General features: G+C 53.3%; 2 protein-coding genes across 7 annotated transcripts in view; both read left to right on the forward strand.

Moving 5' to 3' along the window:
• The window catches only part of CCDC13 (coiled-coil domain containing 13), a 63,754-nt gene extending 54,140 nt beyond the window's left edge, over positions 1–9,614 (forward strand). For both annotated transcript variants that reach the window (XM_055281228.2, XM_063611371.1), the window contains 3 exons: positions 4,645–4,799; positions 8,202–8,316; positions 8,862–9,614. In XM_055281228.2, the coding sequence (XP_055137203.2) occupies positions 4,645–4,799; positions 8,202–8,316; positions 8,862–9,021 (430 nt within the window). In that variant the 3' untranslated portion in view covers positions 9,022–9,614. The remainder of the gene's footprint in view (positions 1–4,644; positions 4,800–8,201; positions 8,317–8,861) is intronic.
• Positions 9,615–14,262: 4,648 nt separating this feature from the next.
• HHATL (hedgehog acyltransferase like) lies at positions 14,263–25,075 on the forward strand. 5 transcript variants are annotated; one of them, XM_055281232.2, is made up of 13 exons: positions 14,263–15,411; positions 17,171–17,289; positions 17,908–17,975; positions 18,589–18,702; positions 18,832–19,026; positions 19,383–19,592; positions 20,055–20,226; positions 20,588–20,732; positions 20,856–20,891; positions 22,722–22,817; positions 23,919–24,120; positions 24,520–24,661; positions 24,862–25,075. In XM_055281232.2, the coding sequence occupies exons 2-13, from the start codon at positions 17,184–17,186 to the stop codon at positions 24,984–24,986; spliced, it is 1,611 nt and encodes a 536-aa protein (XP_055137207.2). In that variant the 5' UTR covers positions 14,263–15,411; positions 17,171–17,183; the 3' UTR covers positions 24,987–25,075. The 5 variants fall into 5 exon arrangements, with proteins under 5 accessions (XP_055137207.2, XP_055137206.2, XP_055137210.2 ...); XM_055281231.2 differs by having other exon boundaries at positions 14,264–15,449; XM_055281233.2 differs by lacking the exon at positions 14,263–15,411 and adding an exon at positions 16,830–16,896.
• The last annotated feature ends 165 nt before the right edge of the window (positions 25,076–25,240 follow it).

The raw sequence follows: 25,240 nt of genomic DNA on the forward strand, positions 1-25,240 counted from the left end.
TGGCGTGAACCCGGGAGGCGGAGCTTGCAGTGAGCCGAGATTGCGCCACTGCACTCCAGCCTGGGCGACAGAGCAAGACTCTGTCTCAAAAAAAAAAAAAAAAAAAAAGAAAATGGAGACCACAGTCTTAGAACTATAGGGGACTAACTTCTGCTAACAACCTGAGTGAGCTTGGAAAAGGATCCCAGGCCTCAGATGAGATAGCAACTCCTTCTGACACCTTTTCAGCCATGTAAGACACTGACAAATTAGCTAGGCCAACCTTGGACTTCTAACCTACAGAAACTGTGAAATAATAAATCTGTGCAGTATATGTATGTTTTAATTGTGGTAAACTATATACACCAAACATTTGTCATTTTAACCATTAAAAGTATACAATTCAGTGGCACTGATTACATTAACAATACTGTGCAACCATTACCACTATTTCCAAACTTTTTTATAACCACAAACAGAAACTGTATTACTATTAAGTAATAGCTCCTCATACGCCACCCCCTAAGCCCAGCATCTAGTAACCTCTTTACTCTTTTTTTTTTTTTTTTTGAGATGGAGTCTCTCTCTGTCGCCGAGTCTTGAGTGTAATGGTGTGATCTTGGCTCACTGCAACCTCTGCCTCCCGGATTCAAGCAATTCTTCTGCCTCAGCCTCCCAAGTAGCTGGGACTACAGGCGCCCACCACCATGCCCAGTTAATTTTTGTATTTTTAGTAGAGATGGGGTTTCGCTATTTTGGCCAGGCTGGTCTTGAACTCCTGACCTCAGGTGATCCACCCGCCTCGGCCTCCCAATGTGTCAGGATTACATGCATGAGCCACCATGCCCAGCCAGTAACCTCTTTTCTATGAATTTGCCTATTCTAGATATTTTGTATAAGTGGAGTCATACAACATTTACCCTTTTGTGTCTGGCTTATTTTACTTGGCACAATGTTTCCAAGGTTCATCCGTATGGTAGCATATGTCAGAACTTCATTCCTTTTTATGACTGAATAATATTTTATTTTGTGCATATACCACATTTTGTCTATCTATTCATCTGTTGATGGACACTTGGATTGTTTCCACCTTTTTGGCTATTGTGAATAATGCTACAAGAACATTGCTGTACAAGTACCTGTTTGAGTTCCCGTTTTCAATTCGAGAAGTGGAATTGTTTGATCATATGGTAATTTTATGGTTAGCTTTTTAAGGAGCCACCAAACTTTTCCACAATGGCTGCACCACTTTATAGTCCCACCAGCACTGTACAAGGGTTCTAATTTTTCTATATCCTCACCAACACTTATTTTCCTTTTTTTCAATTATAGCCATCCTAGTAGGTTTGAAGTGATATCTCTTTGTGGTTTGGATTTGCATTTCCCTAATGGCTGATGATGTTGAGCATCTATTTATGTGCTTATTGGACATTTATATATTTTCTTTGGAGAAACACAAGTCTTTTGCCTCCTTTTATTTGGGTTGTTTGTCCTGTTGTTGAGTTGTAGGAGCTCTTTATGTTTTTTGGAAATTTTGTATTATTTTAAGCCACCGTTTATGGTAACTTGTTATGCAGCAGTACTAATACATTTACCCTATTACTAACTGTGAAATCAAGTTTTTTGTAAACTTATAGGAAGCCATCTATTTCTTCTATATTGTGGAATTGTCAGAATAGCAAAAATGATTGGTTCCTTGGAGGTTAGATAGAACTTTCTTGAGAACCTGGCTTGACCTGATTTTTTTTTTTGGAGGTAGATCTTTGACCTTTTTTCAAATTTAGATTTTCTGTGTCTTCTTGAAGTAATATTAGTACATCTCTTGGTTACTTACAGAGTTAAACATAATAATGCTTATGCAGTGCCTTAACAGTAGTCAGTACATGGAAAGCACTCAAAAAAAAGTGTTAGCTGTGCTGTTTTTATAAGATTTTTCTCCTTATCCTGGAGTTCAGGTATGTTACCCAGCTGGGTCCAAGGATGTGTCTTAGTCCATTTTGTGTTGCTATAACAGAATACCACAGACTGAGTAATTTATAAAAGAAAGAAATTTATTTCTCACAGCTCTGGCGGCTGGGAAGTCCAATATCAAGGTGCCAGCGTCTGACAAGGGCCTTCTTGCAGCATCCCGTGGTAGAAGGCAGAAGGGAAATGTAATGGGGGAAAGTTGAAGTGAGGACAAAGTTATCCTTTATCAGAAACCCACTCTCATGATAACTAACACACTCCACTACTGACCAGTGGAACTTTCTGTGATGATGGAGTTGTTCAGTATCTGCACTGACCAATACAGTTTAAGAACTTGAAATGTCACTAGTGTGACTGAGGAACTGAATTTTTGATTTAATTTTCATGAACTTTATTTTTTATTCTTTTTGTTATGACACAGCCTCACTCCGTTGCCCAGGCTGGAGTGCAGTGGTGCAATCTCTGCTCACTGCAACCTCTGCCTCCCAGGCTCAAGTGGTCCTCCTACCTCAGCCTTCCAAGTAACTGGGACTACAAGCATGCGCCACCGTGCCAGGCTTATTTTTGTATTTTTTTTGTAGAGATGGGGTTTTGCCATGTTGTCTAGACTGGTCTTGAACTCCTGGGCTCAAGTGATCCACCCACCTATGCCTCCCAAAGCATAGGCGTGAGCCATCATGCATGGCCTGAAATTTAATTTTTTTTTTTTTTTTGAGACGGAGTTTCGCTCTTGTTGCCCAGGCTGGAGAACAATGGCACAATCTCAGCTCACTGCAACCTCCACCTCCCTGGTTCAAGAGATTCTCCTGCCTCAGCCTCCCAAATAGCCGGGATTACAGGAGCATGCCACCACACCTAGCTAATTTTTTTTTTTGTTTTTTTTTGTATTTTTAGTAGAGACGAGGTTTCACCATGTTGGCCAGGCTGATCTGGTCTCAGACTTCTGACCTCAGGTGATCCACCCACCTCGGCCTCCCAAAGTGCTGGTATTACAGGTGTGGGACCCCGGGCCCAGCCCCTGAACTTTAATTGTAATAGCTACATGTGGACATGAACCTCGCAGTCGTTGTGTTGGGGAGCACAGCTCTATCGTATTCTATCACGTTCTATAGTATGAATATGTTACTACTTATTTGTTTGTCCCCTGATGAAGGGCCTTTAGGTTGTTTTGGGTTTTTGCTTTTGCAAATAAAAGCTCAAGGAATATGCTTAAATATGTGTTAGTAGCTGTTTACTGTGTTACTATACAGCTTTTTATTTGTAGTTGTATACTGTTCAAAATTGTTGTCATTCTGTTCCTTTTGACCCTTCACCAAGGTGGAAAGATCACTTCCTCCAACACTGTCAGTTTCAAGGCTGCCCCTCTAATTTTCAGGTGTGCATGTAACTCTTGGCTTGGGTTGGATTTCGGGTAGTTCTGGCTTCCTCACTGAATGAACATTTAGTATCATAGAAGTCTGAAATGGCACACCTAGCCACAGGAAGGACCTAAGCTCAAGCTCCAGTGGGATTAAACAAGTGCTTCATGTGAAATAATGTTTATGACAGGCAGGTAGAAAACAAAACAATAAGCTTAAGATAATCACTAACTCCAAGAAAAGCGAACAATTAAATGAGAAAGGACATATGACACTGTGCGTCATGGCTCTAACTAATTGTCCTAATGTAGACAGGCTTTTGGTATCTATGCCCTTTGCTCCCTGCTGTTATGCCTGTGAGTGCTTTATGTTACATGAAAAAGAAATTTTGCAGATATGATTATTGTTATGGACCCTAAAATGGGAAGATTATCCTGGATTATCTGGTGGGCTCAATCTAATCTTTTGAGCCCTTAAAAGCAGAGAAATATCTCCATCTGGGATTATTCAGAGAGATGCTGTGGAGGAAGTCAGAGAGAGTAGTGAGATTCAAAGCGTGATAAGAGTATCTAGCTGGTTTTAAAGATGGAGGGGGCAAGGTGGCTCCTAGAAGGTGAAATTGACCAGCAGCCTGCAGGCAATAGGGACCTCAGTCCTTCAACTACCTGGAACTGGATTCTGTCAACACTCTGAATGGGCCTGGAGTGGATTTTCCCCCGGAACCTCCAGATAAGAGCCCAGGTCAGCCAACCCCTTGATTTCGGCTTGTGAAACCAGAAGCAGAGAAACCTACTGAGCTTGCCAGGCCTCTGACTTACAGAACTATGAGATAATAGATTTGTGTTGTTTTAAGCTGCTAAATTTATGGTAATTTGTTATAGCTGTGATAGAACACTGATACCTAATATCAATTCATGCAAAAATGTATAGAGGTGATTCTGTTTGGTAGGGGGAGAGTACTAAAATAAAACTAAATTCTCATTTTGCATGACAGGAAGTCAAAAGATTATATTTAAACCTTATATAAACCTAAAAATAGCAACATAAGTGTCTGTAGAAATATGGCAGTAAATATTAAAAAAAGCAGCCAGAAGTGTTATGATTGCTTTTAGAGAGCAGGAATTGGGAATGAAGGGGCTGGGAGTGGACTGATCATTTTTAAATTTTAATCTCGGAGAGAACCATATGGTGTTTAAATGCATGTTACTGCAATGAAAATGAAGAGGTCCCATCACCACCAGTGTAAGATGTACCCATCTCTCTAAGGGCCTGAGCAAGTGGGGTGGGGCCTGCCCCTGCCTGCCAGGGCATGTGGCATCCCCTCCTCTCTAATCACCAGGGTGGAGGAGAGGAACAGCAAGCTCCTGGAGTCGGAGAGGAAGCTGCAGGAGGAGCGACACCGCACCGTGGTGCTGGAGCAACATCTGGAGAAGATACGCCTGGAGCCAGGGAAGGCATCAGCCTCCCAGAGAGCAGCTCCCAGGACCAAAACAGGTAGGGGCCAGGGCAGTAGTCTCAGTGCAGGGGGTGGGGGCAGTGTTGCTGCTAACAGAGGAGCCAGGCAACTGCACTGTTCAGCCCATCAGCGAGCATGTGGGAAGCAGAGCTTCCATCAGGGTGGAGCTCTGCCTGCCCCCACTGTGGGGTGTCCTTTTCCCCGGGCCTCTCAGTCAGAAGCAGGAGCCCCAGAGCCCATTGGCTCGTGTGGCCCTGGCCTGACCACCTGTAAGCCCTCAGCATGAGGTGGCAGTGCTGAATGCCCCCAGTCACCCCAGCCCTCAACCCTCTGTGCTGAGCTGACTTCATTCAAAGTGGTCGTGGGTCACAGCTGGTCTGCTGGGGAAGCCCAAGCAACAGTGGTTGAAGCAGGGGAGGAGTCCTTTTGTGCCTCCTGCAACGGTCAAGTTGATATAAGCAGGAAGTAGCCTCACCAGAGGTTTGGGGACCCAAGCTCCCTCTGTTTTGTGGCTCCACTGTTCTCAACATGCAGCTTCCATCTCCTGGTCTACAATGACTGCCTGAGCTTTCCCATCAGCAGCAGGAAGGGGAGAAGGGAAGGAGACAAACTTCTCCTTACCTTTTATGGTTGCGTATGTCACTTCTGCTCTCATCCCATCAGCCAGATCCCAGACAGTTGGGCATAGCCAGGTGCAGAGGGAAGCTCGGAAATGCTGTCCTTAACTGAAAGGTCTATCGCTGTAACACAGTGGTTCTCAAGGTGCAGTGTTCAGACCAGCAGCATCAGCATCTTGTGGGGCTGGGGCGAGCTGGAGGATGCCAGAGCCAGAAGCCATTTCTGGGATGGCTGACTCCCAGGGAGGAAGGGTCTCCAATGTGGAGGGGCTGGGCCTGCCTCTCTTGGACCTCCCATCCCACCCATCCCAGCCCCCTCCAGGCTCTGGAGTGGAGGTGCTGCTGCTCCCACTGCACCCTCTTTCAACACCCCAGTAGCCCCCCAACCCCTCCCCAGCCAAGGATGGTCAGACCCTTGGTCTCAGTGCTCAGCCTAGATGAGGTCAGAATGTTTCAGAAGGGTGTGCCAGAAGTAGGGCATAAAGAGGGTGTTGGGGCCACTTGCTTTCTCTTCTACCACCAGCAGGGCCAGGAGCTTCTGAGAATCCAGGCTGGGAAGGAAGGGTTCCTGGGTCTTAGCCTTGCTGACCCTCTTGGACTCTCAGGAATATGTTCCCTAGGAGCGTGGCTTCTCCAGGCTGGGGCTTACCTCCTACAGGGCAGCAGGACTTCCAACCAGGGAGAGCTAAGCCACAGCAGGCAAGTCACTTTGTTTCCTGCTGGACAGTGAGGGCAGCTGCCTGAGGGAAAGTGTCCAGGTGGCCTCTGCTGCCTACTGGCCTGTAACATGGGCAAAATCCTGCCCCTCTGGTGAGCAGAGCACCACTTACCCGCCTCCCCCTGGCCCATCCGTAAAATGAGGAGGCTAGATTTACAATTCAGTCCCCCATGGCAGTCTGACTCCAGTGGGGGAGCTAGACATCTGAGCAGAGATGGAGGAACGGGGAGGGGATGTGGCCTGCAGATCCCTGAGGGAAGGACAAGTGTCGGTGCATGGAAGCTTATGCTGGACACTTGGAGGAACAGCGAGGAGGCAGGGAGGCTGGAGTGGTCCAATCACACAGGGCCTTGAGAGCCAAATAGAATTCACTGAGGCTGCCAAAGCTCTAGAGGCAGAAACTATTATCCCTTTTTTTCAGCTAAGGAAACCAGCTCAGAGAGGCTGATCGTTTGCCTGAGGCCTCTCAGCAGAGGGCGAAAGCCAGGTCTGCTGATGCCAAGTGATTTACTGTAGGTCACACCACCTCTGAGGGCCTTTTCAGTCCCGAGGTTTTCTGATGCGGTGATTTTGCCCAAGTTCGCCACCAGTTGAGCTTTGTCTTTTTTTTTTGGAGAGAGTCTCACTCTGTCCCTCAAGCTGGAATGCAGTGGCGCAATCTCAGCTCACTGCAACCTCCACCTCCCTGGTTCAAGCAGTTCCCCTGCCTCAGCCTCCCAAGTAGCTAGGATTACAGGGGTTCGCCACCACACCCTGCTAATTTATGTATTTTTAGTAGTGATGGTGTTTTACCATGTTGGCCTGGCTGGTCTTGAACTCCTGACCTCAAATGATCCACCCCCCTCGACCTCCCAAAGTGCTGGGATTATAGGCGTGAGCCGCCGAATCCGGCCGAGGCTCTTTTTGATTCCCTGTGTCATAGGGCTTAGAAAATTCCATCAGGCTGAACAAGCAGTTTCCCATCCAGGGCAGCTCTAGTTGGAGATGTGGAGGTGCTCAATGCGTGGAATAAGCCAGGGGCAGCTTAGCAGTGTCCCCTGGAGCCAGGAAAGGCCCTGAGGAACACTCAGTCCAGCCCCTGTAGAGGGCAGAGCCACTCTGCTGCCTCCCCAGCAATGAGACAGGTTTACACAAGACTAGTCTTGATGTGCACGCCTCCATGCCTGGCTAATTTTTATGTATTTTTAGTAGAGACAGGGTTTCACCGTGTTGGCCAGACTGGTCTCAAACTCCTGACCTCAGGCAATCTGCCCCTGCTTGGCCTCCCAAAGTTCTGGGACCACCCCACCCCGGGCCACTTTGTCTCCTTTTTGTGAGCATTCTGTACCCCTCAACTCCAGGACCCTGGATCCCCTGCTTCCTAGTATGAAGCTGCTGGCCTGGATGGGGACCACTGGTATGAGGGCATCAGGTACAGTGACAGCCTAGACTCGGGCTCAGCCTGCAGGCCAGACCTCAGGCTCAGCTGGCTTCTCTTTTTGAAAACAAATTACCAGGCTGGGCATGGTGGTTTATGCCTATAATCCTGGCACTTTGGGAGGCCAAGGTGGGCAGATCACTTGAGGCCAGGAGTTTGAGACCAGCCTGGCCAACATGACAAAACCTTGTCTCTGCAAAAAATACAATAATTAGCTGGGCATGGTGACAGGCATCTGTTGTCCTAGCTACTCGGGAGGCTGAGGCACAAGAATCGCTTGAACCCTGGAGGCGCAGATTGCTGTGAGCTATCGCGCTACTGCACACCAGTCTGGGTGACAGAGCAAGACTCTGTCTCAAAAAAAAAAAAAAAAAAAAAAGAAAAGAAAACAAATTACCAGAAATTTGTAAAGTATAAAGATGGAGACAGGGTGGTGAGGAATCACCTTGATACAAAGCGTGCAGAGTCAGGGCTGTAGCAGAGGCCAAAGCCAGGGGCAGAGGCATGCAGAGGAGGCATCAGGGAGGGCTTCGGAGAGAGGCAGAGCTCAGAGTTGCCCTGCACCCCGAAGGCAGTGTAGCGTTTCACCATGTGGAAGAGCAGGCAGTGGGCAATGGGGGGAGGAGAAGCAGGGTGCTAGCACAGGGCTGTGGCCTCCTCACAGAAAGTGGTTGCTACTGCCCCACAGGTCTGCCCACCTCTAACAACAGGCACAACCCAACTGGGAGTGAGAAGAAGGACCCATCCTTTGCCCAGCTCTCCGACGTGCCCGTGGAATCCCAAATGGAAGAGCTGACAACCAGGTGCTCCCCTGCCCCGCCCTCCTGAAAGGGTAGGGTTGTCTGAGTGGAGGTGCCTCCATGGGCAGAGGGACTGTGTCCCTCCCCTTGCACTTTTGACTCATTTGCCCAGAAGGCTGGTCCTGCTTGGTCCTGGGTTCTAGGCCTGTAATTCAGGGACTGGCCTTCAGAGGACAGAGGGCCCGGCCCAAACCCCAATGACCCATAGTCCAAGAGAAATTTTATCAAGCATGGATCACTGAACCCAGTTTCTCACTACGTTAAACCTTTTAAGATCCCACGCACCTATGGTAAGGGAAAGACGGGAACGTCTACAAATTAGAACTCAATTTGTAAGGGGGCTTGAGGTGGCTTACACTGCAGGGAGCCAGGCCCATAGAGAGGAATCCATGGTACCCACAAGAGTCAGTGAGAGGAGGGGATGGGTCAGAGGGAAGCCTGAGCCTGAAGAGCAGCCATGCTGACAACCACATTCCCAGGGCCCTCTGTCACCCATGCACACCCGTATGCAGCTCCAACCACACTGAGCGCTGTCTCCTGTGGTCCAGGCTGGCCATCCAGGTGGAGGAGAATGAAATGCTAAAGGCTGCCCTGGGCAGTGCCCTGCGGGGAAAGGAGGAGGACTTCCGGATGTACCACGAGATCCTGGGCCAGGTGAAAAGTGTCTTCCTGCAGGCCCTGCGGCAGCAGAAGACAGACAAGCAATAGGATGACAGCCCAGTGTAGGCCTGGCCGAGTGGGCAGCCTCAGGTCTTGAGAGGATAAGACTCTGTCTGAGGACCCCATCTGCTCCGGGAAGCCAGCCCAGGGCAGCCAGCTCAACCACTTCTACCAGAAGAGGCTCCTTAAGGATGACCAAAACCAATGTCTCAGGCCAGGGAGGCAGAAGAGAAGCCCTGGTGGGACACTGCAGGGGACCCTGGGCCGGCTGGGTTACAGCAGCGGGGAGGCCCAGTGGCCCACTGGCAGAGGCGAGAGCTCTGGGATGGCAAGGCGGCTGTGAATGGACAGATGCAGTCCCTCGGGCAGGTGTTCATCGCCCTCCTCCTAGGTACTAGCCCTGGATGTCCCCATGGCTTCACACACAGAAGAGCCCTTGGTTACCCTAACTGGGCATATCCCCCATGCCACTCAGCCCCGCCCTATCCCCTCACCCCCATCCCGGCTCCATCTGTAGCCATCCACACCCTACACAGACTTGGGGCACTATACTCTCAACCAGTTTGTCAGCCCACTCCTCAGGACACTTCCTCAGGTGCAGACCCTTGGACTTGTAATAATAATAAGTATTTTCGTAATCACTGCAGCTCCCAGTGACTGAGCATCTACTGTGGCAACCTGACCCCATCCAGTCCTCTAATAACCCAGAGGTTTGTTGTCTTATTTGACAGATGAAGAAACTGAGGTTCACAGAAAGAAGCTGAGCTAATATTTAACTGCAGTCTGCCTGACCCCAAAACCAGGGTCTTGCCATTCAGAGACTACCCAGGGTAGGTGCACCCACCCACCCCTGAACAACCCCACCCCTAGGCAGCCACTCCAAGAGGCATCTTCGTTTGCTCACCAAGACTGCAGCTGATGGATACTGGTGGCAGAGGGCCGAGGTGGGGCTCAGCTAGAGCTTCAGGCAGAAGGGTTTTGAGGTAGTGGCTCCAGTCGAAGGTACGGTGCACCTCCCTCGCCATGGTGAACTTGGAGGGATGCTGCAGGGGCGCCCTAAGAACCGCAGGCCTCTATGTGACTGTCACAGTGTTGCCCTTTCTCAGCTGTAACTATGCACTTATAGCTACAGGAAGGAGTGGCCCCAAGGAGGGTCATAGCCACACACCCCAACCCCGACACCCTGGCCACACAGGTGCACCCACAGCCCCACACAAAGATGCAGATGCACACACATACCTCAATTCAGGAGCATGCAACTGTACGTGCACACAGGCACCTCCATGTGTGCACACTCATGGACACACAGGTGCAGATGAGCACACACATGTGGATGTGGACACACATTCCCACGTGTGAAGACATAGCCACTTGTGTGTTGCTTGTGCAGTGATGCACAAATACAGGTGCACATACTGTGAAAACACCCCCTTCCCCAGGAAAAGCCACTGGGCCTCCTGGGACCATCTTCTCAGCTCCTTCCTTGGAAAAGCCACTGGGGCTCCTGGGACCCTGTCTTCTCAGCCCCTTACTTGGGGATGGGGCTATGGAGGGACCCTAGCTGACCCCCACTCCTCAGGGAGCCCCTGACCCTGCATGGGGTCACACGGATCTAGAGATCCCACAGCAAGTTAGAGCAAAGGCCACCGGGATGAACTGATGATTCTGATGGGGTCCTAAGGGTCTCTGGGAAGGAAGAGTTTTTCTCTGGTTCCTTGTGAAGGAAAATGGCCAGGCAGAGAGCCAGGAGAGAGAGGGTCTGTGCTGGGAGGGGACAGTGTGTGACAGCGAGGGGTGGGCTGGATGCAGAGTCTGAACACAATGGAGTCAGCACCTTCTCCTGCAGGCCCTGAGGGGGTCTAGAGGGTGATCTGAGTATGTGGGGTACAGGCTCTGGCCTCAGTGCAGTTCCAGGGAGTGAGAAGCAGGCATAGGATCATCCATCCTTCCTCAAGATCACCTCAGGGAAGTGCAGAGATGCCATGACCCACACTCCAGCCACTTCAGGGTGGTTCTGCTGCCCTTCCTGGGCTATGCCTGAGAGAGGAAGGAGCATTAGGTCATGGAGTCTGGACAGGTGGGGCTGCCTGGGGCATACTTCTCTCCCCACTTACCAGCTGTGTGGCCTTGGGCAAGTTATTTAACCTCTCTGATCCTCCACATTCTCATCTATAAAATGCAGACAATAATAGAATCCTCCCTCAGGGGGCTGTTATTAATATGTATTGCAAAGAATAACCCAAAGACGTTTCACTAATTATTAGCTCTCTGTTTATTTCTGTACAAGGAACATGTATCTATAGACTGATTTCAACAAGAGTTATATAAGAGAGAGGAGAGAGAAAAACTGCAGACAGGCAGGCATGGGAAATCTTGTTTGCACACTTTTGGGTGAACTGATTTGCTGGTGTCTTGCTTTGGCCAACTCTGGATATAAAGAAGAGTGTTTCCGCTTTCAGATTCCACGGGCAAACTTGACAGCATTGCTGTGGTGCCATGTGCGGGAGTCCCTGTCGTGTCTGCTGGCACCTGCCACCAGGCACCTCCCCACCCCCAGCTTGGTTAGATCAGGTCTGCTCCATTCCCTCATTGGAACCCTCTGCAGGGTTCACTGAGATAAAAAGTGTCCATTGCTTACAGCAGCTGCTCGCACACAGTAAGCGCTCAATAATTATTCGCTCTTAGTGTTCCCTCCATTCGTTCAACCAGAGCTTGTTGAGCAGTTCCTCTGCACCAGGCACAGAGGTGCCGAGGTGAGGCAAACACAGTCCCTGGCCTCCAGGAACTCTCAGGTCAGCTGAGGAGAGAGACAGACTGGTCACAGGTCACCATTCCATCTAGCCAGTCGGCCACCAGGCAGTCAGTGAGTGCCAACAGCATGCCAGCCTCTCCAGGCCTGGGAGGGACCTGGAGGTGAATCTAACTTGCTTCCTCCTTTCAGGGAGTTTCCAGTCCAATCAGAGGTATGGGAAATGCCATGATGGAGCTGGGTGGGGAAGGATGCAGGACCGGGCTGCAGCACCACAGGGCTTCCCCCACCATCTCCACCCCATCCCTGTGGCAGTTCTCAAGTTCCCAACCTCCTTGATCAGATGTGGGTGGTGAGGGGGCTGTCAGGGAGTCCTGTGTCCTTCACATCTCCCTGAGGCAAAGGAGCAAGGAGGGGTAAAGGGAAGGTGGGGAGAGCCTGGGAGAAGGATTTTCAGGTGAAGGAGTCGTCAAAGGGGTCAAAGATAGGGACCCTGAGAAACCTAACCTAGGTGGGCCAGGTGCACAGCCAGGCAGCTGGTCTGTCCGGTTAGTACCAGTGCCCCTCCTGGGTAGCACCATCTGTCCCAGGCACCTTGAGGATGACCTCCCTGTCCCTCAGGCAGGTGGGCAACAGGTGTGCTGGGTAAGACACCAAGGGCCCTGGCCAGAGCCACAAGGAGGTAGTTGGAGGGGAGGGTGCAGGTGCCCTGGAGGGTTGAGGGGCAGGGGCAAGTAAAGAGTTAAGCGGTGGACTCGCCTCACGTGAGGGCTCTCCCTGCCACACCCCGGGCAGGTGCTGCAGGTCTTGGTGCTCAGGTTCCAGCACTGACAGGTGAGACCTGGCTGAGCTGTGGATGTAGTTTGGCCACTGTCCCCATGAGGGCCTCTGGGGCACCACAGCTGAGCTGGGCAAGGTTGCAGCCTGGCTCAGGCTTAAACACACTACATTGTCACTGGGCCCCTCCCCTGCTCCCAGGAGCCCAGGGCAGGGTGACCTCCAGTGGGTGTGCTCCTCTGGACCCCAACATCCAGGGGCCAGAACAAGCTTCTCCTCCCCACCCCCAGCCAGCCCACAGCCAGCCCTGAGCACAAAGAAGTCGGCCTGCCCACCTTCTCCCCACAGGTGTGCCTTTACATACACTGTCTCTCCTATATCCCTGAGCCTTGCACACACACAACACACATATACACACAACACACATATACACACGTATGTATGATACATGTGCACACACAAGCAATACACAGGATACACATACACAGCAAACACATGCCATGAACAACCTACAACACAAAACGTACACACAGACCCACACACAACTGCACACATACATGCAAACACACAGGATGCTTTCCTCACATTTTTACTTTGAGCAACAAACAACCAAAAAAAGTCTGAAAATTGAAAAGGGACTCAGATTTGAAAGAATTGTCCCCACTCCCCACCATATCTTTCCCAGTGGCCCTTGTGGCATTTGGGAAGCTGGCCCCAGGGCCAAGTGCTGGTCTTAGCTCAGTCAGCTTCCTGTCTCTCACGTGGGCTGGCCTTGCCCGGTGCTCTCCCTTGCCACTCCCGTCAGACACAGTGGAGCTGGCCTCAGGCTGTCCAGCCACAGATCCACAGGACTTCCCTAGCCCTCCACCCCTCTTGCCATTTCCACACACCACACTCCTTGCAGACCCTGCTGTGTGCGGGTCACCCAGGAAAGGCCTCACTTCTGAGTGTGAATCCAGCCTCTCTGGGCCTCTGGGGGTCAGGGTGTCTGTGGCTCTCTAATAGCCTCTGTTTATGAGCAAGGCCCTTGTCATGGAGTGAGTCACCAGATGCCCCCTGCCACCCCAGTGAGGGCAAGGGCCAGCAGTATGCCCATTTTACAACTGAGGATCTGAGGCCCTAAGAAGTGGGTCACACCAGCTCAGGGTCACGTAAATTGGCTGAACCTGTGTTCTTAACTCTGGGGTCAAACCACCCTGTCTGCTCCCTTGAGCCATTTTCTTGGAGCCTCGTGAGGGCCCCAGTGTGGGTGCACGGGGTTGTCGCCCCTGCAGGGCAGTGAGTGCCAGGAGCTTATGGGGCTGATCCAACTACTTGGCTTCCTCATGTGCCAGGTTCTTCTTCTCCCAACTGTGGACAGTGGCAACATCTTCCCTATGGGCTGTGGTGACATTAAAAAGTTAATCCATGTACTTCCTGGCTACTATGATTAACCTACTCCTAACAACCATTGACTACCCCTCCCCGAGGAAGCCCTCCTTAACCCTGAAGTCTGGCTCAGGTATCCTTCCCTCCCTGATGCTGGCCTCTCCAGTGCCCATTACCCACCACAGCCCTAACCCAGCACCCACACTGTGCAGTAGTCACCATTCATGCTTCTCAGGGTCGGGGACCACAGACACGGGCCTCTGTGTCCTGTGTGGAGTGTGTATGTTGGGGGTCTCCTTGCTGTTCGCCAGGCCAGCGTGTCTGCGTGCTCAGGAGGCAGCTCACTGCATAAGTGCAGTCTCTCCCCTTCCTGGGCCCTGGTGGGTGGGGAGCAGCGCCTCCCTCCTGCCTCCTCAACTAAGCCTGAAGCTGGGGTCACAGGATCAGCAGGGGCTCCAGGAGCTGTCCTGTGACTGATCACAGCCACAGAGCTCCTTCTACCCCCGAGAGCCTCCCCACAAGCACACACGTGAACAGGTCTCCATAGATAGCACAGACACATACAGCTGCCCGAGACTTGGCCTTAACCGAGGGGGCACTGTCAGAGGTATTAATCTCAGGGGCACCTTCAGGATACCCCTCCCCTCAGGTATCCAGGGCTGAGGCCTTGAATGCTCCCTTCCAGAATGAGGGCCCTGTCCTACCAGGACCCCCAGTTGGTTAGGAACACACCTGTCTTCCTGTCTGCCTCCACTCTGCCATCGAGAGAATACCAGCCATTCCAAGTACCCACAAGCCTTGCCAAGTGACCCTGCTAGCACCCCTCCATCCAAGACAATCCCTATGGGACAGGGCTGACTTATGGGGGCCCCTCTCAGCCACATGTCCCATGCCAGTTCCAGTCCCATCAGGCAAGTCAGCCCTCCCTCAGGCACTGATGCATGGCCAGCCAGGACTCATGGCATAATGAAAAGGACCAGGTCAGGGGGCGAGACGAGTCTGCCCTGGGATAGCCCTTAGGAGGTCATATGTAAAGGTAGGAGCTGGAGTCCCTGGAGCCTAAGCGTGAAAGTGTGTGCATGTTGTGAGTGTGTGTGGCTGTGGTGGGGGGAGGGCTTACAAGCCTGGAGAGGCTGGTGGGACCACCAGGAGTCTTCCTGGAAGAGGGAAGTCCTGGGTAACAGTGAGAGAGAGGCACAGGCTCTCTAGGAGCCAGGGGAGGCAGGCTGAAGAGAGGCCCAGGTGTCCCTGTCTGAGCCTATGCTACTGGACACCCTCCCCCCACCCAGCACCCGCCCCCCTTCAAGGATCCTCCCTGCGGCTCCCTGTGGCCAGCAGCTCTGCAGCACTCGGCTCTTCTCCACTCTGCTCAGCTCCGCTCCAGGAAGGCCACCTCCTCCTCCCCCTCCTCCTCCCGCTGTCACCACTCACCGCTCATAACCTCAAGGGGGTGGGGACCCCAGGGCTGGACACACCCCACCGTGGCCCCAGAGCTCAGCCGGTCGGACGGACGGACAGTTGGACACCGGACCCCAGAGCCTGAGGTGGGCAGTGTGCCAGGGTCCCTTGCGGCCTCCTCAAGGTCAGTGCCAGCTGGGGATGCAGCTACTCTGGGGCTCTTGATACTTGTGGGGCACACCCCAGGCCCGCATCCCAAATCACAGGCCCCAAAAGGGGCTTTACCCCAGGGGCATCTGGGGCAGGCAGGACCAGGGGAAAGGGTATGCCCCTGTGTCCACAGGCCAGCCCTGGTCCGGGGGTCTATCAGGAGAGGCCCCAGGCTGAGGGCCAGCTCCTTGCAGAGGCCTCACTGGGGACACCCCGCACCGGCCATGGGGAGCTAAAATTGGAAAGTGGCGAGTGGGAGGCAGCTGACAAAGCTATTTCGCGGGCTCTTCACCATGCTCCGGTTTCAAGCTCCTGCTCCATTAACCTGATCCCCAGGGCCTCTCCACCCCCACCCAGCTGATGAGGAGGTGCGTCCACCCTCAGGCTGGCAGCACAGCCATCAGGCTGGCAGCCTCTGCTGTGGGCAGGGGCAGTGGTGGTCTTCTCTTACCCCAGATTCCAGAGGGGGTCACTGAGAAACCCGATCCTGAAGGGAGGCAGGCAGAAGTCTGTCCTACGTCTGCTGTGTGACCTTGACAAGTTCCTGCTCCTATTTGGCCCATGACCCCTCCATCTGTATGAGGACACTGTCAGCTGCTGGGGGGATCAGGGAAGATGGCTTCAGGGCTGGGGATGAAGATTTAGGGGAGGATCAAGGGTGGGCAAAAGGGCCACATCAGCCACCTCTTGGCCCCATCAGCCCAAGAGGTGCCTGAACATGTTCCTCCCTTCCTCCCTTTAATTTGGGCCCTATGTCTGTATCCATGGAGTCCTTGGGAAGCCCCTGGGCCAGGTTGAAGCAGGGTAGGAAGGGCAAAGGTGCTAGCTGAGCACCCAGCAGTTCTCCAGGGGACAAGCTAGGCCCCCGCTGGAGGGAGTGGCGAGACTCAACCAGGGCCTGATTCTGGTCAGCACCTTGGACAGCAGCCAGTGCCCTCCCTGGCCCGGTCTGGCCCCACATCCGCTACTCCAGGGCACCTCCTCAAATAGCACAGCCTCCAGCTGGTGTCCAGGGCCTGAATACACAGAGCGCTGAGAGAGTGGGGCAGTGTGGTCACATACACAGGCAGGGACTGGGATGTGACAGGCTGGAGCTCAGGGACTTGTTGGGGGAATGCGGGTCAGTGACAGGCTGTAGGCTTAATTCGAGGATGGAGGCTTGGCTCTAGGGGCAGCACCTGGGGTGGTCATGGGATCTCAGGGAGGGGAGTGAGAGTCAGAGAAAGGGTCTTAGAGAGGCTGGGGCTTTGTGAGGAGCTAAGGGAGACTCACTGATCGGGGTGGGGACCCTGCAGGCAGAAACCTGATTGCAGTGGTAGAGGTGGGGTTTCTCCGCACAAAGGTCATGGGGGCCTTGGCAGGAGCTGTTTTCGCAGAGGGTGGGGCCGGTGCCTCTGGAAGGTATGAAGATGTAAATGAAGGTGAGGGAGGCAGGCTGCGAGTGAGGGCTCTGCCGGCAAGAGCCTTGATGGGTGGGATGGGGACAAGAGCAGCAGCTGGGATGGGGCACTGGTGTTCCAGTGGCCTGTGAACTGTGGGGGGCACAGGGGCGGGCACAGTGATGGTACAAGGTCCCCAAGGGGCTTGTGGGGCAATCTCTCTTCAGAGTAGGGTCCCCACTGGGGTGGTGGGACCATGAGGTGGGGCTAGGCTGGGCTGGAGACTGTAATTCCCTCACCCAACCTGTCTCCCCAGCCCTGTCCAGGCTATGGGCATCAAGACAGCATTGCCTGTGGCTGAGCTGGGCCTCTACTCTCTGGTGCTGAGTGGGGCCCTGGCCTATGCTGGCCGGGGCCTCCTTGAGGCTTCACAAGGTAATGGCTATGCCCCGGGGCAGGTGGACAAGACCCTTCTTCCCCTGGAGGCCTCAGGGTTCCAACCAGCAAAGCCAGAAAGTTACAGGCTCCAGACCCAGGGTACTCCTTCTAGAACACGGCTGGATCTCCCTTTTCAGCCCGGGGTTCCCATCTCAGATAGTCACTGGAGGCTGGGTGGAGCCAGGTTCAGTCACAGGAACACAGAGATGCAGAGACACTGGCAGAGAAATGGACACAGAGTCACACACATAGACACACACACACACAGAGGCCTGGACCCAGACACACACACACACAGAGACCTAGACCCAGACATACACACACACACACACATCCCGACACACACACACACACAGACCTAGACCTAGACACACACACAAACATACACACACACCCCAACACACACACACACACACACACACACACACAGTCAGAGGCCAGGACCCAGACACACAGCGAGACCCAGAAAGAAGCAGATGCAGCATCAAAGAGACCCAGACCCGTGCCCCGCTCCTGATGCCCTCTCTCCCCAGGGTAGGGGCAGCCTTGTCCACGGGGGAAGGTGGGGCAGGGGATATGAAGGCCCCTCTCCCTGAGGCCACACTCTGTTCTCAGATGGGGCCCACAGGAAGGCCTTCCGGGAGTCTGTGCGACCTGGCTGGGAGTACATTGGCCGGAAGATGGTAGGTCCCCCACATCCCAGGGTCCCTCCCATCCCTAACCCTTCTCCGCTGTCCGCCGTTCCAGATGTTGTCAAGTAACAGAGAGCTTCTCACAGCTCGGGGGCTTCTGGCTTGAGCTTCAGTGCCTTCAGCTTCTTCACTGGCCCCTCCTGTATCCTCTTGGGACATCAAGTTTGCCCGGGCCCTGCTCACTTGGGAAATGGGTCGCATTAGTGGAGTGTGCTTCAGTGGAGCCTCCAGCACCTCCCTTCCCAGAAACAAAGCAGTAAAGGGGGAATGGCAGGCAACGTGCGGAGGAGAGGGAGAGCTCCAAGGGACCCGGCAGCCCCCATGGTGCCCTTCACTCCTCTCTACCCTCCTGCCTGGGTACTTCCTTCACAGAGGAGTGTGGAGACCTGCAGGCACTGCTCTTGTGTTTGCATAAAGAGGACACGTTGGGTTTGGCTAGTGGTAAAAAATAATTATTATTATTAAATTTTAAAATGATAATAATAAAAGAAGAACACAAAGGCTGGGAAAGGTGCTGGGGCTCTGACCAGCCCAGATTCCAGCTCGTCCTGCCCCCTCTCCCACCTTCACCTGCCCCACCTCCTTCTGCCCCGGACTGCCCCAGGATGTGGCTGACTTCGAGTGGGTGATGTGGTTCACCTCCTTTCGCAACGTCATCATCTTTGCCCTCTCCGGACATGTGCTGTTTGCTAAACTCTGCACCATGGTTGCCCCACAGGTGAGCTGGACCTGGGCCACCCGGCCTCCCCCTGCCAGCTCCTCTTTCACCACAAGGGTTGTGGGAACCCTGTCCTGGGGTCACACCCCCATTTATATGGCGAAACTGAAGCCTTCTCCCTGTCCACAGCTCCGCTCCTGGATGTATGCTGTGTATGGGGCCCTGGCTGTGATGGGCACAATGGGCCCTTGGTACCTGCTGCTGCTGCTTGGTCACTGTGTGGGCCTCTATGTGGCCTCGCTCTTGGGCCAGCCCTGGCTCTGTCTTGGCCTTGGCTTGGCCAGCCTGGCCTCCTTCAAGATGGACCCCCTAATCTCTTGGCAGGTGTGAACTGGTGCAGGGGTAGAGGGTGTAGGGATAAGGTCCCAAACCTCTCACTTCATCCAAAGTCCTTGCACCCCAAGTATCCCCAAGTATTTCCTTCACTTTTCCACCTGTCTTCAAGCCTTTGGGTATGTCCTGGCCACAAGATGACCACGTGCATCGCAGGAGGAACTGCCAGATCATCCCCTGCTCCTCGTATTGCTGGGATAGAGCAGTGGCCAAAGTTAACTGGCTCTGGAAGAGAGGAAGGGACAGGACCAGGCTGGGCCCCTATGGGAAGCTAGGGAGTGGGGAATAGGTTTTCCAGAGACAGGAGGCACCCTAGTGAGCTGGTGGCCTGTTCTTTCCCCCTCCAGAGTGGGTTTGTAGCAGGCACTTTTGATCTTCAAGAGGTGCTGTTTCATGGGGGCAGCAGCTTCACAGTGCTGCGTTGCACGAGCTTTGCACTGGAGAGCTGTGCCCACCCTGACCGCCACTACTCCTTAGCTGACCTGCTCAAGTACAACTTCTACCTGCCCTTCTTCTTCTTCGGGCCCATCATGACCTTTGATCGCTTCCATGCTCAGGTGAGGGGACACCCTGTGGGCTTCTAGAACAGGGCTAAATCTCCCTTTTCAGATTAGGGTTTCCATCTCAGATAGAATTCCCCAAGCAGGCTGTATCCCCATCCTCAGGCATGATTCCAGGATGAAGCCATGTCTCCCCTCCCTCCTCAGACCCCAGGATGGGGCCATCTTTCCCCTCCAGCAGGGACCTCAGGGTGGAGACATGTCTCTTTTCTCAGACAGGACTCCCAGGCCATGAATGTTCTCCTCCCACTCAAATGGGGCTCTCAGTACAGAACTGGGTCTCCCGTGGCTGGCTGTGAATCCTCCTCAGACTCCAGGGTGACCTGTGTCTCCACCCTCAGGCAGGACTCCTGGATAAAGCCATGGCTCCTCCTGCCCCAAGTAGTTGGTGAACCCCCCTCAGACAGGGCTTCCCAGGCAGGGTTTGCCTCTTCCCTCAGACCCTTCGCATCCCCCCAGGTGAGCCAGGTGGAGCCAGTGAGACGCGAGGGTGAGCTGTGGCACATCCGAGCCCAGGCAGGCCTAAGCGTGGTGGCCATCATGGCCGTCGACATTTTCTTTCACTTCTTCTACATCCTCACCATCCCCAGTGACCTCAAGTTCGCCAACCGCCTCCCAGACAGTGCCCTCGGTGGGTCCACAGAAGAGAAATGGGGGCAGGGCTGCCACCTCAGGAAAACAGACCCTCTGCACCCCCACGGTGCCACAGTCGGGGAAGCTGAGGCACGCAGGGCACAGCACCTAAGGGCATAGGAGCAGGGGCTTATTCTTTCTAATGCATGGGTCTTGGCATTAGCTTCATCCTGTGGGGCCAGAACAGCATACCACAGACCCCACCCACTTCACCAGGCATGGCTGATTTCCACAATATGGGAGGTCTCCATGGGGCAGGCAGAGCCTGGTGTCTCCCCAAAGAAGTTGTGGGACAGGGTCTCCATGGGGGCAGGCCCCAGGCCGTTGAACCCCAGGCAGTGACGGTGCCCTGCCCCCAGCTGGCCTAGCCTATTCAAACCTGGTGTATGACTGGGTGAAGGCGGCCGTCCTCTTTGGTGTTGTCAACACTGTGGCGTGCCTCGACCACCTGGACCCACCCCAGCCTCCCAAGTGCATCACCACGCTCTACGTCTTCGCGGAAACGTGAGTGCTGGCCAGGACGGGGGAGGCTCACCCCCTGGGACCACACCTTCCCCTAGCCTCTTCCCCCATGCCTGGGGAGCTCTGCCCCTGATGGGCACATGCCCATCTGCTTTCCTCTTACAGGCACTTTGACCGTGGCATCAACGACTGGCTTTGCAAGTGAGTAGGAGTGGGGTGGGGGTGGTCACAGCCATCCTGCCAGGTGTCTGAGCAGGGCAGTGCCAAGATGGGTCCACATTTTAAAAGATCACCCTGGGCCAGGGGAAGCAAAGAGGGCAGTGAGGAGGTATTGGCAGAGGTCTGGGTGAAAGATATAGAAGTTAGGATTTGAGTGAGGGCCTCCGAGGTGGAGAGAGGTGGTGGGAGGAGGGTCACACAGACAGCAGCCTGGACAGAACGTGGCCATGAAGTGTGAGTGTTGGGAAGGAGAGGGAGATGACGCTCAAATTCCTATCTGCAGCCTGGGAGGATGGAGGGCAGTTTCCAGAGAGGGCTTCAGTTTAAGAAATGTCTAGTTGCAATCTAGGAGACATCCCTGTGGAGGTTCAGGGAGGTAGTTGGGCCTGAGGGTCTGGGTTTCTGAGGGTCTGGAGGACTGATGGAACTCAAGAGTGTCCTGAGTATGGGCAGGTGGTTTTTAGGCTTTGGGAGTGGGTTAAGTCCTCAGGAGAGGGAGTGGTGTGAGAAGAGGAGAGACGGGGATGGCCGAGATTCGGCCTGCAAGAGCTCTGCTTGGAAGGAAAAGGAGCCAGCAGAAAGGACTGGAAAGAGTAGTTGGAGGGGCAGGAGAAGAATCAAGGTCATGTGCCACCCTGGAAGCCAAGGGAAGACCATCCAGGCATGATGGGGGCAGCTGGGTCAGATGCCACTGAGCCTCAAGGAAGCTGGAGACCGAGGATTAGTGCCGGTGACATGGAGGTTTTCAGCCTTTCATGGGCAAGGCAGGGGCAGGTAAGGAGGGAAAGTCAACTGAGGAGTAGAGGAGTGTGTGATGACTCCTGGAAGAAGCCTGGGACTGCAGGGGGAAGACAGGAGTGGCTGAGGGAGAAGAGAGATATGTTAAAGATAGGAAAGAATGGGACATGCTAAGAAGAATTACTTAACAGAGAAGCTGGTGATGCAGGATACAGGAGTGACTGATGGAGTGAGGTCCCTGAGGAGGAAGGAGGTGATGGTGTCTAGTTCCAGGCAGAGGCCTGGCTTCAGTGGGAGGAGGAGGAAGAGAAGCCAGTGTGGATGCAGAGGAAAGCAGGTTAATGTAGACAAGTAAGGGATTCCACCTGAAGGCTTCAGCCTTCTCCATGAAGCAGGAGGCATGGCCATCAGCTGAGAAAGCCAGGACTGGGATGTGGAGAGAGGCAACATATATGCTTACCCTCACAACCCAGCCTGGATCCCCCCACTCATACTATCTCTCCACTCATATTTGTGGGGAGATAAGGACACAGTGGCCCTTGCAGAACATGGGAGAAGCAGCTGACTAGCGAAATCTTGGCACTGAGCGCCCAGGTGGTATTGGAGGTGGCGGGCTTATGAACTCCAGCATGTGAAGATGTGAGATTTCCCCCATGGGGCTTAGCTGCCTGGGTGTAGCTGAGGAGAAAGTAGGTGATTGGGCTCTCCCAGATGGATGACAAGGAAGAAGTCAGGAATAAGGGTTTTTAGACTATGTATAGTGATGACTCATTGGATATAAGCCTGCTAAGGACGGTGGTGAAGATGGGAGGGTCACAAGATCAATGGGATTGAAGAACGGAAGCTGGGGAACCAGGAGGTCAAAAGGAGTTGGGTAAAGAATGGGAATTAGAAAGGAGTGAACTTTCAAGTGGTGACAAAGTTGGGGCATGGCCATGGGTGTGGGTGGCTGAGGTGGAGTGGAGAAAAAAGCCATTGGAAATGAGGAGGTCAAGGAATGGAGAGGCTGGTTATTCCTGGGTCTTCCACAGAACTTGTTTAACAAATATTTATTGAGCACCTACTATGTGCCAGGCATTGTTCTAGGCACTGGGGATACAGCAGTGAACATGGCAAAGACCTGAACTCATGGAGCTTACAGTCTAGTGGGGAGATACAGACCATAAACAGGTAAACAAACATAAATAAGATAATTTTAGAGAGTGGTAAGTGTTATGAAGGAAATAAAATTGCAATGGGATAGAAGTTGACAACTGGGTAGAAGCTTCTTTAGTTGGGGTTTAGGCGGGCTTCTCTGAGGAAATGATATTTGAATTGAGATTTGAGTGATAATCAGATGTGGAGCACGGAATACCAAGTAGAGGGAACAACAAGGGCAAAGGCCTTGTGACACAAACCAACCGTGTGGGTGTAAAGGTAAGAAAGGCCAATGGGGCCAGCATAGTGAACTGGGGGAGCATGGCGGCTGATGAGGTCAGGGAGGGAACAGAAACCAGACCACTTGGGATCTTCTAGCCAGAGTAATGAGACTGAGTTTATTCCAATTGTAATGGGGAGCTATTCAGAGAGGTTAATCATGGAAGTGATGTGACCTGAGCTACACTCTTAAAAGATGCCTCTGGCTGCTGTGTGGAGAATGAACCGTGGGGGCAAAAGCAGAAATGAGAAGACCACTTAAGAGACTCTTGCAATAATTTATGTGAGAAGAGAGATCATCTTGACTAGGGTGGTGGTGGTAGAGGAGGTGAGCAGTGGTCAGGACTGAGAGGAGCCAACAGAATTTGCTGGCTTGCTTGGATGTGGGTGATGAGACAAATTGAGAATCCAAGATGGCACCAAGGCTTATACCCTGAGCAACTGAATGGATGGTGGTACCATTCACTGAGATGAGGATGGAGTGGGGTTTGAGCAGGGATAGGGGAATCTGTCAATCAAGTGACATGGCTAGTAACAATTGGATATACAAATCCGGAGAGACTGGGCTAAAGACACAGATTTAGGGGTCATCGGCATAGAGATAGTACTTGAAATCTTGGGTCTGGATGAGATCATTTGGAGAGTAAACGAACAGAGCTAGAGAAGCTATAATGTCCCAGGCTGAGCCTGCCACAATTTGAAGTTGGTTGGAGGAGGAGCTGCTACCTGAGGTCAGGAACGTTGAATGCACCCAGGATGACAGTGTTGAGGAGGTCGCCCTGTTGTGTGTCCTCTCCCATCTCATCCCTGCCCTTTCCCACACTCCCAGTGGCCCTTCTCCCATCTTTCCTGCAGATATGTGTATAACCACATTGGTGGGGAGCATTCCGCCGTGATCCCAGAGCTGGCGGCCACAGTGGCCACATTTGCCATCACCACTCTGTGGCTTGGGCCTTGTGACATTGTCTACCTGTGGTCATTCCTTAACTGCTTTGGCCTCAACTTTGAGCTCTGGGTGCAAAAACTGGCAGAGTGGGGGCCCCTAGCACGAATTGAGGTGAGCAGGGAAGACCTGGGGCTGGGACTGGCTGGGTCATGGAGGGCAGGGGGGGCACTGCTGCTTTCTGGAGTTGTCCAATCACCTGGCCCCCAATCCAGAACTTTCTCACCACCACCCTCCTGGTTGTCAGGGCAATGGCTCACTCTGTAGGAATCTGCCCCTCCCTCCCTTCTATGAGGAATGGAGCACCTGGGCCTTGCCATGTTGGTCAGGCCTTGCCCTCTCTCTGGACCTGTTTCCCCATGTTTAACAAGGAGGGAGAGCTGACCTGGGGCTCTCCGAGACCCAGACATAGCCCCAAGACCTGACTGGCCATGTGGGTAAGGCTGCTGACCCACCACGTCCTCTTTCCTTTGGCCTCTTGTCCCGCTGCCCATGCTTTCCTGGACCGGATAGGCCTCTCTGTCAGTGCAGATGTCCCGTAGGGTCCGGGCCCTGTTTGGAGCCATGAACTTCTGGGCCATCATCATGTACAACCTTGTGAGCCTGAACAGCCTCGAATTCACAGTGCTGGTTGCCCGGCGCCTGCTACTCACAGGTGAGGGACAGGGGTGTGGGGATGCAGAAGGTGCCAGGCATCAGCCTCAAGGACTGTGACCTTCCAAAATGCCTCCTATCTCCCTCATCACCTCTGGGACTCAGCAGGGAGGGCCCATCAAGCGGGGGAGGGGTGGGAAGACAAAAGCCGCTGAGGATGCATTGCTGCTCCTGAGCGTCTATGACTCCCTCCCCACACAGGGTTCCCCCAGACCACGCTGGCCATCCTGTTTGTCACCTACTGTGGCGTCCAGCTGGTAAAGGAGCGTGAGCGAACCTTGGCACTGGAGGAGGAGCAGAAGCAGGACAAAGAGAAGCCAGAGTAGGAGGGAGTGGGTAGAGAGATGGGCTCTCCTCAGCTATTCTTGGGCCAGATGGGGCCTGACCGATAGAATAAAAGACTTTTCTACAACAGCTTGGCTGCTCCCTGACCCTTCTTCCCACAGTCTCATGGTGGCTGAGGAGCTGGAGGCTCTAGGCCTCAGGCAGGGGAGGGTTCCCACCCATAGGGTGGAGGGGACACCAGATGGAGAGCAGAGACCATCTACTTTGGCAGCCCAACAGCGAAACACTGAAGCCC

This window comes from Symphalangus syndactylus, chromosome 1 (assembly GCF_028878055.3).
Source record: "Symphalangus syndactylus isolate Jambi chromosome 1, NHGRI_mSymSyn1-v2.1_pri, whole genome shotgun sequence".
Taxonomy (NCBI): Eukaryota; Metazoa; Chordata; class Mammalia; order Primates; family Hylobatidae; genus Symphalangus; species Symphalangus syndactylus.

Excerpts from the sequence above, each read along its gene's own strand:
- HHATL (XM_055281232.2), top strand. The coding sequence starts at position 17,184 with ATGGGCATCAAGACAGCATTGCCTGTGGCTGAGCTGGGCCTCTACTCT. Across the intron at positions 20,733-20,855 it reads CTCTACGTCTTCGCGGAAAC|GCACTTTGACCGTGGCATCA; the intron begins GTGAGTGCTGGC and ends TTCCTCTTACAG. Across the intron at positions 22,818-23,918 it reads GAGATACAGACCATAAACAG|ATATGTGTATAACCACATTG; the intron begins GTAAACAAACAT and ends TCTTTCCTGCAG.